Below are 14,052 nucleotides of genomic sequence, written 5' to 3'. Positions count from 1 at the left end.
GGAGTCCTGTGAAAAAGAGACTTCCATTTTCTATGCAAGTAGTTCCCCTTCATCCAGTCCCTGCTCATGTAAGGTAATCAGACTAAGTGCGTTATGTTTCCCTTAGAGTGTTATACTTGGTTTACCATGTGTGCATTCGTCTAGAAATCTGTATTAACACATGCATAACTCTCTGAATTTGATGTATGGTGTTTTATATAGACTTCTGAAAGTCTATGTTTATATTCAAATACTCTATTTTAGGAAAGAATATATAATTGGTTAAGGGAAGGTGAAGAATTGGAGGCAAAAATAAAAAATAATCATGTAGAAAGTCAGAAGAAATGACCAAGCTGAATAAGAAAAGTAAGAACACTGAATGGGTAGAAATGGAACTCAGTTCCAGTTCTCAGAATTAGTATAAAAAATACTATACCCATAATATGCTATAGCCATAATATGTGCCCATTCTAACACTTAGTAGCTGTAGGAATGAGGTAAGTTACTGAGCTTGTGTGTGCTTCAGTTTCCTGATCCATAAAATGGACATGATAATAGTATCCATTTCAAAGGTTAGAAGACACAAAGAACAGAATAGTGCTTGGAACATTGGAACTCAATAAATATTATCTGATAGAATCTCAGTGTTAGAAGTTATGTTAAACTTAATATCACAACCTCCCAAACAAAGGAAGGATTCCCTTTATAATATGTTGAATAAGTACCCAGCTAGTTGCAGCACAAATTCTTATCATGAAGAGCATTTATTAATTCAAAAGGTAAGCCAATTTATATTTGGACAACCTAACTTCTAGAAAATTCTTTCCTACTGGTGTTTGCATTTAGATAGCTATGGTTGCCAACATTGAAAGTGTGCTATTGACTAAAGATTATTTCAAATTAAAATCTTACATACTAGAATTTGTCCTCCTCTGGGTAGACTCATAAATATGAGATCTGGCTCCTGCTTGATTAATTAACTTTTTTATTACTCCACCAGGGTCAGCTGGTCCTCTTTCTGCTTCATGCTTCACCATTAATAACCATCCCCAAATTTCTGGCTGCTGTTAATAATGATGTAGCTAATTTCATCCTAAGTAATTGAAGCAGTGCAGATTGTGATTCAATCAACAGACTGGATCCCACACAATAGAGATTTTTTAAAAAGGAAGATTAAAGAAGAAAATACATTATACAAAAATAAAAATATCATTTAACTATACCTACAATGCTTTCAATTTTAGAATTAACAATTAATTGGTAATTAAAGGTCCACATATCATATTTCTACACAACTCAAGCCAGGTATATAGCCTGAAGCCCCAAATAAAGCAAGCAATAATGTTTATCTGTGGCCAATAAAAATATTTGATTCTTTCTATTTAGACTAGTAGGCAACATGCTATTCTCCCAATTTTAGCCTTTTAAAATTGCATGTTATTCATTTTTAAATTAAATATGTATTGGAAACTGTAAGCAAGACACTTTATGAGACACAAGGATATGCTGGCTATAGTTCTTGACTCAAAGAGCTAGCAGCTTAGCAAATAATTAGCACTTGCACAATAAAATATTATAGAAAGTCTGAGGAAAGGTGGTTTTTCACTGGACTGATACAGAATATTTCATAAGAGGTACAAGTTGAGCTGGCAATCATTTGTAATGTGACAGGTTTCTGAATTGTCTAGTTGGAAGTCACAGAAGAAGCTTAGAAATTATGAAGATTCGGAAAATTTCATGTATGAAGTATCCACACATTTTCTCAGAGTTTGTTAACTAGAGGGAGACAGGACAGGAATGATGTCAGTCTGCACTAGGACTGGAGGGAAACTTGAATATTTATTGAGAAATTCACCTTTTACATGGTAGAAAATACTCAGTGTTTTGGAATTTTTAAGTGTATAGAACGGAGTATAGAAAAATTAGTCCACTGGAGACATAAAGAACAAAGTAGGGAAGAAAGAATTAGAGACACGATATTGAACCTCAATTTCTAGGATCATTTCCCATTTATAAATTATTAAAATTAACCAAACTGCTTAAACATGAAACCATACTAAAAATAGCTAACTCTTATGGATGTTAAAAATAATTGATTAAATTCATTCATTTGTATCTACATAACACTTTTTGTATACATGTGTAAGATATGACATAAGATTCTATTTTGAAATACCCACTATGGTTCAGTAATAATTTATTTATTGTTTGGTTAGTTAATGTTGATCATGAAGACTTTTGCATGATCATTTTATGTGCTATAAATCTAGTCTGTTGTTACTACTTTTAGTAAATAATACATTTAAATGTTGACAGATGTGGCTTTTGTGTTACAAAAGTGCTTTCTGTAGCTTACAGGTAAAAACCTAAGTTTATATGTTGTTAAAATTTAAGGTATAACTTATCCTTTCAAGGGAAAAGAATGCTTTGCTTACATGTTGGCAATGTATTAATTCTCCAGGATCTTACTCATTAGGGCAATGGGAGAGGCAAACTGCTAATTATTATGTGTACATTTCCAGCTTTCTTTCAAAAGTTGGCTTTAAGCTATGGATTCTGCACTCTTTTGATAGCTTCACAAGTGTATTTCCTATATTTAAGTAAAATTTTCAAGTTGGCTGCAAGATAGCAGTATATATTTTATTTGAGTTTTAAAAGTGTACACAGGAAATTATTCCAAAATACAAAATACATTTTGAATTAAAATTGAATAAATTTGAATAAAAATTGAATTAATACCTTTTTTGACAGAAGTTTGTAAGGATATGGATATGATTGGTATGTGGATAAATTTTCAATTTTAATTGTTATTTTTTTCTCCATTGAAAAGAAGTACATTTTCTCCAGGAAATAAGGACATAAATTATAATAAATATGAAGTGGTTAAGATTTCTTGTTGTTTTATTCATATATGCCAAAAAGGTCTGTACTTAATATGTTTATATATGTGGTGTGTTTGATACGTGGAGACCTAATATAAATTTCATTTTAATATTAAAAAATGTATTAATTTTTTTAATGTTTATTCATTTTTGAGAGAGAGAGAGAGAGAGAGAGAGAGAAAGAGACAGAGCACGAGCAGAGGAGGGACAGAGAGAGAGGGAGACTCAGGATCCAAAGCAGGCTCCAGGCTCCTCCTAGCTATCAGCACAGAGCCTGACGTTGGGCTCAAACTCACAAACTGTGAGATAACGACCTGAGACAAAGTTGGATGCTCAAGTGAGGGAGCCATCCAGGCGCTCAGAAAAAAATTCTTGTATTAGCTTCTGACACCTATCTTTCACATAGCTCTCAGAGAAAGATAAATACCACATGATTTCACTCATATATGAAATTTAAGAAACAAAACAGATGAACAAGGGGAAGGGAAGGAAAAATAAGATAAAAACAGAGAGGGAGGCAAACCATAAGAGACTCTTAAATACAGAGAACAAGCTGAGGGCTGCTTGAGGGGTGTTGGGTGGGGAGATGAGCTAAGTGGGTGAGGGGATTAAGGAGGGCACTTGTTGAGATGAGCACTGGGTGTTATATGTAACTGATGAATCACTAAATTCTACTCCTGAAGCCATTATTACACTGTATGTTAACTAACTTGGATTAAATAAATAAATAAATAGAAGATCCACATGGAATGTTTATATATTCTTACTTTCTCACTACTGATTCTATTGTATTGTAATTTATTGGCCTAATAAAAAGGCCACTACACAATAGGCACTCAATAAATGCTGTTGATGGACACAATATGTAGTTGTACACTCTTTTTTTTTTTAAGTTTCTTTATTTATTTTGAGAGATGGGCGGGTGGCACAGAGAGAGAGGGAAAGAAAGAATCCCAAAGAGAGATTAGCAGACATATGAAATGCCAGCACTAAAACAGAAAAGTATTTTGTGACTGTATAGGAATGATTATCTATCTACCTATTTATTTATATATCTATCAATCATCTATATCTATCCATCTGTCATCTATTTATCTTTCCATATACATGCACATACATGTAATGAAGTTATTCTACAGACCTGGGGCAAAAGGAAACCAAGAGGTCTAAGTCAAGTAAGCTCTTTTTATACTGTTAGAAGTCATAATTAGTAATCTTTACATTTATTTGGTTAGCCAGTTTCCACCACATAATGTAACTCTGGAAAAACATACAACTTTTTGTCTGTAAGAGCAAGAGGGGTCACCGTGATTATTGTTCAGATGCCACTATAATCATAGAACACTGGTGAGTTAAGAATATTATGATTTTGGGGTGCTTGACTGGCTTGGTCGGTTAAGTGGCTGACTCTTGATTTTGGCTCAGGTCATGAATTTAGGTATGTGAGATCAAGCTCCACATTAAGACCCGTGTCAGGCTCTGCACTCTCAGCGGGGAGGCTGCTTGAGATTCTCTCTGTGCCCTTCCCCTTCTCTCTCTCTTTCAAAAAGATAAATAAAACAGTAAAAAAAAAAAGAAATATTATGATTTTGAAAAAAAATTCTTTCATATTTTATATTATTTTCTTATTGGCAAACTTGAACCAAGTAAAACAGATATGGCTAGAGAGAATTAAATTGTAAACTACTTCCCTTTGCTTACTTAAAAAATTTGAACCAGACCATCAAATGAGAGAATCTAATCTCTCTTCCCCAACATACCCCCATCTCTAGGCATGTATTACCAAGTTAGTTGATTAAATAGAATGCACAAGAGAGAACTTAGTTCAGGCACTACTCAGGAAACTAAGGCTATAAAAATTAAAAACTATGAGCTAAGAGAGTATGAAGAGAGAAAGACTGATGCTGTAGATTGGTATTCATATCCTTATACACCTGAATTTCTGGTAAACCCGCTCATATCCTACTATGACATTATTCACTGAAGTTCTCTTCTGGATATAGACAGCATGCTTTGAAAATGTAATTTAAAACTAACCAGATAAAAAATGACCCTTTAAATGATTTTCCCCTAGGCTGTAAATTGACTTGAGAGCTACACTACATACCCAAAATCCAGGTTTAGACAAACACATTTTTCAGATTCTTCTCAGACATTTTGTCTCTTCAAGGATCTAATAAAAGTACCTTTCATGTCATTTATGAAATCAGTGATTCATAACAGGTGTTTTGCCTTCTGCAGCCGCCATTGTCAGGTGGCTCTAGGGTTCTAATTCTGCACCTTTGCTCATTTGATTATCAGATTTTGGTAAAGCTACTTATGTCTTTAGAAGGAGAAATAATCTTGTCAGGATTACAAAGATAATTTGTGTGAACTGCTCAGTAGAGAGTCTTGCACATATGACTGGTCATGTTACTCCCTAATTAAAACCCTTGCATGGATTCTCAGTATCACCAGGAAGCTTAATATCGTTCACATGGCCAAAAGAGTACCTTCATACTGGCCCTTGTCTCTGCCCTTACTCCCCTCTCTGTCTTTACTCCCCTTCATTTACCTGGAGGTCTCCTCACTGCAGCCATGCCAAATTATTTACTCTTCTTTAAATTGTCCGTGCTATTTCAGGTCTCAGTGTTTTTGCTATTTCTTTACTACTCCTCTTTTGAGAATGAGCCCCAGCTTCTCACCTTCCACCAGATCCATTCATGACTGATTTATGCTAAATTAGGGCTTCTTCCCTCTGTTCTCAACACCCTTTGCATTGCATATCTTTATGATAGTACATGTCAGTAACCTGGTATTTTTAAATTAAATTTAAATTTTCTTCCCATAAATCTAGAGTATAAATTATGTGAAGGCAAAGGCTGTTGGTCTTATTAATACTATATATTTTTTTTATCCCCAGTGCCTCACACAGAGTATGGCACATATTAATTGTGCTATATGTCTTTGTTGGGTGAAAAAATATTACATTGAGTCATTGGTGAGTATGGGACCTTTTCTGATAAGGAATTTCAAAGTACTTCTCTTCTATATAACATATGAAAGATTTCTAGTCCTGAAGGTACAAGGAGTTGAAATTTAGAGTTAAAGCAAATTAAAATTTTCATATTTAGATCTGAACTTTTAAAAAAATTAGACTAGATTATTTTCTCTAGAAGTACCAGATATACACAAATGACCTATCTAGATTTAGCCCTACAATTTTGTCTGAGAGTATGTTTTTGACGTAATGATATAATACTCAAAGACGTCGTACATTTTGAAAAGTTAGGTAAATTTCCTCATCTGTGAAATAAAGAAATAGAATGGAGATGCAGGGATGTAATACACAAAGTCTGAACAACACAATGACAGGACTCTTCTTGGGACCAAACTTTCCTTGAATTGCATTCTTTGGCTCGCACCTAGGCTAAGTCTTGACGTGTGAACAAGGGAAAAACAGTCAACAGGACATAGCAGGTATTACACTTTGAATATTTTTATATTGTTTTTAATTATGGAGTTATGTTTTGTGATAATTACAGTCTACTCCCAATAATTTCATCTCTAGCTTGAGAAGTCAATAGTGTCTGAAAGATTATAAATGATTATCACTGATATTAACCATCTAGGTTATAAGTGTTCTTTTTATTCATTAGTTTACTTTCTCTCCCTAAGCTGTGTTTCTTCTTAATTATGTTGGTGCCTTGCTACTTTTTAGTGAGGTATAGTTGTAAAAAAGAAGTTCTTATGAACTGATACTATTCATCAATGTAAAAACAACATTCCTTCCATCACAGAATTTGAAAGTCAAATAGTTTCATTTTAAAAGAGTGATGATAAATTGAGAAATTGTGGCCTGTTTAGTGGTCTTACTATTAGCACTTTTTAATAATCCATTTTTTGTACTTTATTTATTTATTTATTATTTTTAAAAATATAATTTATTGTCAAATTAGCTAACATACAATGTGAAAAGTGTGCTCTTGGTTTTTGGGGTAGATTCCCATGGTTCATCACTTACATACAACACCAGTGCTCATCCCAACAAGTGAAATGAAAGAACTTTACAGGATGGTAGACTTGCTCAGAGCACAGGCCTTGGAAGAAAATAGCCCTCATTTTCAAATTTTAACTTAGCTTCTCATTATCTCTCATTAGCTGGACAAATTGCTCTATTTCTCCAGGCTTCTGTTTGTCATAAGTAAAATCAGGAAAATAATACCTGTCTCATTGGATGTTGAAAAGTTTAAATGAAATAATACATATAAAATACTTTATATAATATCTGGCATTTTTTAGAGGCTCAATAAATGGTAGCTATTATTACTGTTATTTATAAAGAATTTTTATAATAAATTTGCTATTCTTGAATTCTTAAGTAAATATGGGTATTTTAGCAATGATGAGAAAATATTTTTATTATGATTAGATATTTGAACATTTTCCATAGAGGAACATGGCAAAAGCCACCCATATTATCTTTACACAGATAGCAGTAAGATAGGTTTCTAAAAGCAAAAAATGAATTCAATAACAGGGCAGGATTTAGACTGAATAAGACATTCCAAAGCCTATGTTACATGACATTGGAACACCTCACCTTCATCTCTCATTTTGATTTTCAACACTTCAAGGCTATGGAACTAATTTGAGTTTCTAATTAAGCCCATGTGTCTATATTTAAACTTATAATGTACACTTCAGTAGAGTTTTTCTCCTGACCACTGTTTTTATTGATCTAAGATAATAAGCCAAAGCTGCACAATTTTGAACTAACTGCTCAAATCATTTGCTCATGGCTTTATTCTCTTCCAAGTTTTCATTAGTATCATATTATGATGCCAAGACTGGCAAACAATTAGGCTAACACCACCCATTGAGACTCTATGTTACAGCATGAGTGATGAATTCTGCATAAAGAAATGTATCTGGGCTACGTTACAATTGTGGTAGAACAGGGCATTTCATGGAGGAATTTAATGATAGCAACAAAACATTAACTGAAATGACTATATGAGTATTTACAGGAACAGAATCCCATTTGATGAGACTATTCACAATTGGGAACATTAGGTTTTTAACTCAGGTCAGATTGGAATGGTACTAACTTAACATCTTATTTTATATGTTTGTGCAAAACTTACTCTCATCTCCTGTTTCAAATTCAAACTTCTGGCTATAGCCACTGTATCCTGTTGCAGTCCTCACTCGGATATGAAATATGTACTTGGTGGCTGGCTTGAGGCCTGTGATGATGACACTGGGCGCCTTGGACCTCGTGGAGGAATAGGTGAGCTGCTCATGCTCCTGGGGATAGAAAAGAGGAGAAAGGAAATGAAGCAGAGTTTTTCTGCCTTTTCCCAGGGATATTCCCAAATTAAGCTGAGGAAGTATGCTCTGAATATCAAAAATATTGATTAAAAAGAGGTGTAAGCATGGTTTCCCATAAGTTAGCACTTATTTATCACTATGATGCACATGATATGGTCTTGATTTGGAAATTTATTAAGAAGGATGACTATCTTATATAAGCTTGCACTTGGAGGTTTGGTGATTTGGATTTCTGCTCCAACTCTAAGGAATGGTGGTGGCGTGAGAGCACGTTTACACAGAATGGCAGCTGCACCTTGAGCAAAATGGGCACATTCAGATCAGACCACACCAGCAGAGTGCAAGGAGCAAGGGTGGGAGGGTTCAAGTCCCCGCTACTCACTTCTACCCGCAGGTAGTGCCAAAATGCCGGCGCTATCCGTGGGTAGACCTGTGGGTGAAAGGAAAAATAAATTAATTTTTTTTTAATTTGAAGTATTTTATCCCGAATCAATTACTTTGTTCCAAAACTCAGCGATGTCCCTGTAGTTAACAACTGAAGTGGAGTCCAGCTTGAAACATAAAACTATAAAAATTTTCCCTTAAAGGAGAACTGACTCCTTCCCCACCTAGATATTGCAGTTTATTTTTTAAAGATGTAAAAACTTGTGACGTAGTTTTAACATAGTCTGTCCAAAAAGGAGCATCAAAAACAGAGAAGGTATGAAAGACTTACCACACCTGTGGAATCAGAGGCAGGGCTGGAGTCTTGGTTCCCAGTCACCTGCAGTTAATTGCCAAACTACCTCCCTTCACTAATGGGAAGGGTTTACCACAGCTGATCGAATGATCTGGTCAGTCAGGGTCTTTTAAGGGGGCTCTCTTGCCCACCAGCTCAGAACAGGATAGTTCATTTTATCCATGCATGTAAGAGACTGTCCACAATATGCTGGCAATGGAGACAAATTAAACTTAATACTATTTTTGTACAGTGTTATTGTTCAGTAATTTTATACTGATATTTTAATAGGTGAAAACACTGTATTTGTGTGAATAACTCTTCTAAATTCATAAGTCAAATTAGGCCCACCAGGTCCTTACGTTAATTCTCCACTCTTCTCATAAATCTGAAGATATTCTCAGGGATGGAAGTGACTTTCAAGATCATTAACTGAATCACTCATTTGACGCCTTAATTCTATCTATATTATTCCCATCAAGATTTCATTTAGCCTTTGCCTGATACTCTCTGTTGTTCAGATCTTCCAGACTAACAAATGAAGTTATAAAAATCTACACATGTGTAGATTGTGTCAAACTCCATTTATTTGCTGGTGATGCTTTAAGATTTAGAACTATGGAAATCATTTCACTTCAGCTACTTTTCAGAAAAACATCCTAATCTTAAAGATCATTTTAAAATTTTATGGCCCTATTTGTCAGAACATTACATGCTACATGTTATTCTGAGTCTAGCTGAGGAATTTAATTTGCCATGTATACCCTAAATAGAACCGTTTATTAAACACAAAATAGAAAGAAAAAAATGAGTTAACAATAGCAACATTTTAACTATAAAAGACAAAAAGATAAATTGCAGTTTATATTTACCGCTAAGTAATTTCGAGATTAGGAAGTAAATAAATATCTATCTAGCATAAAATGCAAAGAAATATAGTCTCTAAAATAATTAATGGGAGGAATCATTTAAGGGCTAAAAGAAGGAGCTAAGATCAAGGCCTTTATAATTAGGGAGCTTAGCACTCATATTTTAGAGAAAAAAAACCTGCTCATGTGCCATTCGAAGAAGTGATAATGTTTCTGGTAGAAATCTGCAAAACTTTCTGGATTTTCAATCTCACAGTAGGAGAATATTCCACCTTTCACAGAATTTCCTGCAATGTAAGTGTTATGGTACATTTTGAGTAGTAGTTCACAATATGAAATGATGACTGAGAAAAAAATTGTAAAGCCGTGAAAAAATAAATTTTGTCTCATCCTTGAAGAGAGAAGATACAGATTTCAAAAATCTACTTTTAGACTGGCAGCACACCAATTACACATTATGTCTTTGTTGCTTCATCAAAATGTAGCTAAATAGTAATTTCTTAGTAAAGTTACAGGCAGTAAAGGACACCTTTTGCAAACAGCTTTTAGCATTTCTGCTGTTATATACAAAAGTGTGTCTGTAGTTACATCTCTGGAATAAAAATCCCCAGGTAGGAAATGTGTGTACATGGTTCCTCAGCCTAAATGACAGCAGTGTGTTGATGGGCTGCCTTGTCTTAACATCTTGCCATGTCTCAGCCTGCCAAAGAGGAGGCCTCAGAAAGCAGCAGTCATGAGAGTTCCTCTTTCCAGGGTACAGCAGCCCTCTCTCCTGGCATTTCCAAGCTCTTGGGAAATCAGGGTAGCACTTATCCATTACAAGCATAGAGCACTAGTGTCCCAGAACTTTGGCTAATTGCCTTTCTGCCAACGTGTCAATTCCAGTTCTAAGCAGCTGTCACCGGGTAGAGACCATCCTTTGCCACAGAACCATCTAGTCCTCTTTATTCATCCTCACAGGCTGAACTGTGGACAGGTTTGAGTAGGATACGTGTGCAAGTTTTTCTGGAGTTTGTGCCATGATGGAATTGCTGGTTTTACGACATAGATATTTTCAATTTGCTAGGTAACACATCCCACTGTTCATAAAACTCTTAAATGTGTTTTTTGTATTTGCTAAATCCATAATTAAATAGCTTTTGCATTCTTAATGCTATTTATTTTTGTAGTTTCTTTTCTTGATCAAGCTTTCCAGAGGTTTGAACCAACTTTTGGCTTTGTTAATCGAATTGCATCTTTGTTTTCTATTACATTTAATATCTGCTTTGACCATAAATGATTTTCTTTCTTCTTTCTTCTTTCTTTGTGTTATGTAGCCTTTTAACTTATTGCATTTCATGCTTAACTCATTAATTGTCAGTATATCTTTTCAAATAGACTATGTAAAACTACAAGTTTTGCTTTAAGTACTGCACTATCTATACTCCGTAAGTTTTCATATCGTGTATTATCAACAAGTGCTAAATATTTATTAATTTCCAAAGCTAGATGATTTTTAAATTCTTTGTAGTAGATTCAGGATTATCACTTGTACACTTTTATGGTTCATGACAAGTTGTCAGGCAATAAATAAGTGGCATAAAGTGAAGCTCCAAAGGCATAACCCCACTGGTTGCAAAGCACACTGAGCTGTGGATAGGACAGTGGATGCTCATTGCTGAGTGCACTGGCAGTCTTCTGCAGTAGTGTTTGCTGCTGAAAGTAAAACAGCTTGTTGTACTCTTTCTCCTTGGATGAGCATGGATAAGAGCACCAACTGTGAGAAAAAACATTTAGTAATGATGTACTTTAATATATTGCTATGTATGTCATTAAAATAATTAATATAGGGGCGCCTGCTGGCTCAGTCGGTTAAGCCCCATGACGTGGGTCATGATCTCTCGGTTCATGGGTTCAGGCCTCGCGACGGGCTCTGTGGTGACAGCTCAGAGCCTGGAGCCTGCTTCAGGTTCTGTGTCTCCCTCTCTCTGCCCCTTCCCAGCTTGCCTGTCTCTCTCTCTGTCTCTTTGTCTCTCTCTCTGTCTCAAAAAATAAACACTAAATATATATATATACAATTTCTTTTTTATATATTTGTATCTACATATGTATTTTAAAATAGTTCAGAACCAAATAGTGTGAACATTGGACATTGTCAAAAAGAATGTATTTGCACTGATCTCTAGAGATATTCACCTTCACTTACGGTTCTCTTCCCATGGGTAGACCCTACAGCTTTGACTCAGACACTGCTCCTTCCCAGCTGCTGAGAATCAATGTTTTTTGGGGAAATCACTTTAGACTTTTCATTTACCTAAAATACTGAATCTAGCTTTACCTCTATAGACGTCAGCTCTTCAGGGTAACTAAAAGACATGTATTTACCAGATTCTGGATCCTGTTAGCATTTAATCTAAAAACTGTAACTTAGTGAAAAGGAATAGGTTAAGGTGCCCAGTTCCTGGGGCTGCATCTTTCTAAAATCAGTGTGCAGGGCGCCTGGATGGCTCAGTTAGTTAAGCATCTGACTTTGCCTAGGTGATGATATCACGGTCTGTGAGTTTGAGCCCCGTGTTAGGCTCTGTGCTGACAGCTCAGAGCCTGGAGCCTGCTTCACATTCTGTGTCTCCCTCTCTCTCTCTGCCCCTTTCCCGCTCACACTCTGTCTCTGTCTCTCTCAAAAATAAATAAACATTAAATTTTTTTTTTAAAAAAATCAGTTTTTGAATGGCCTGTATCGACAAAAGACAACATGTAGAGAATTTTGGGTTGAACTTTTCTTGCCTTGATCTTGGTCTTTGTTCTACTTGGGTTATGTATCTTGGTAAATCACATTGAAGACCTGGATTTACTCATACATTAAATTCATTCATTCCAGAGACACTGAATGCTCACTATACTTAAGGAAGGCTCTGGGGCACTCTAACAGATATAGATTAAATAATCACCAAAGTTCCAAGTAAGCAATTAAGTCCCCTCTCTTCTCCTGTAACTCCTTCTCACCACTCCTTACCTCACTCTTGGTTTACCACTCTCACTAATGGAAGTAGATTCAATGGGCCCACAAAGGGGTCATCATTTAGCTAGTTTTCGTTCTCTTAAAATTTCTGGGTCTAGTGAGACTTCTGTAAGATGTTACTTCTTTGACTTTTTTTTTTTAATTTTAAATTAATTGGATTATATATTGATTAAAAATTGTTTTAGACTTTTTTCTACATTTAGATCTAAAGATATAGCAGCAATCATAAGAGAACCACATTTATGCAATCCTTTATAATACACAGTCTTTATGTGATATTCTTAATAATCTTGTGAAGCAAGAACTGATAAAATCTTTATTCTCACTTAACATATGTTGAAATTGGTCAAGATAGAATAAGTAACTTACCAAAGCAAGTCACCTAACTAGTTAGTAGTTTTCATTCAAGTTGTGTTTTTCTACTATATCCAACTAATGCAGATATGTCCAGGGCAAATATGCTTATAGATTAGACTTTGAGTCAAGGTCGCATCTTTACATTTTACATTATTGATTATCGAATCACTAGAAATAACTTTAAATATAACACAGGCTATGAGCCAGATAGTGATTATTTGATGGCATTAGAATATCTTTATACTTTTCCTATATATTATACTTTTCCTATATATTAGCAATGACCACTTAACATTATACTTTAAAATATTCCAGTTACTATAGTAACAGAAACCTTGCAATACTTGAGCATATGACAAAAAATTGTGCAAAAAGTATGAATAAATCTATAACATTTTACTGTAGAAACCAAAAGGAAAATCTCTTACTTTTCTTCTCTTATTGCAATGCTAAGATTTTTAGTAGAATATTGCACAGTGGAAGTAAAAGGAGGAACTTTATTTTCCTCTGTTATTTAATGGAATGGCTATTAATGTGCAGCTGTTAAACATAATCACATCTGACTTAGGTTTTTGGTAGATATGCAGTTGAGAGTTTTTCTTTTTTCTTATACTGTGATTATATTTTTATTCTGTTTTTAAAATGTGAAAAGGATACTGAATGTTCTAAAACAATATGTCTGTATTTGCCTAGTTCATTATTTTTTCACCTTAATGTATATACTTATGAAGAACTACCTTTGCATTCTTAGATAAACTCTACTAATTCTTGTTCACAATATAGTATTATAATTTTTATTGAGATTTTTGGATTCAATTTGATATTTCAACTAGAATTTTTATACCTATGTTTATAGGTGATCTTGGCTTAGAGTTTTCTTATTTTTTCCCATTTTTATTATCAATCTCTGGTTGTGATAATTTGGATTAGATTATT

General features: G+C 34.5%; 1 protein-coding gene across 6 annotated transcripts in view; it reads right to left on the bottom strand.

Annotated features, from left to right (window-relative positions):
* EPHA6 (EPH receptor A6) overlaps positions 1-14,052 on the bottom strand; it is an 865,677-nt gene that overhangs the window by 280,257 nt on the left and 571,368 nt on the right. For 5 of the 6 annotated variants that reach the window (XM_060640200.3, XM_060640202.3, XM_060640203.3 and 2 more), the window contains one exon: positions 7,988-8,150. In XM_060640200.3, the coding sequence (XP_060496183.3) occupies positions 7,988-8,150 (163 nt within the window). Of the gene's footprint in view, positions 1-7,987; positions 8,151-8,556; positions 8,605-14,052 lie in introns of all 6 variants that reach the window. The other variant, XM_060640206.3, reaches the window with a different exon arrangement.

Source organism: Panthera onca, chromosome C2 (assembly GCF_046562875.1).
Source record: "Panthera onca isolate mPanOnc1 chromosome C2, mPanOnc1 haplotype 2, whole genome shotgun sequence".
NCBI lineage: Eukaryota > Metazoa > Chordata > Mammalia > Carnivora > Felidae > Panthera > Panthera onca.
This window is presented reverse-complemented; position numbering and strand designations above follow the sequence as displayed.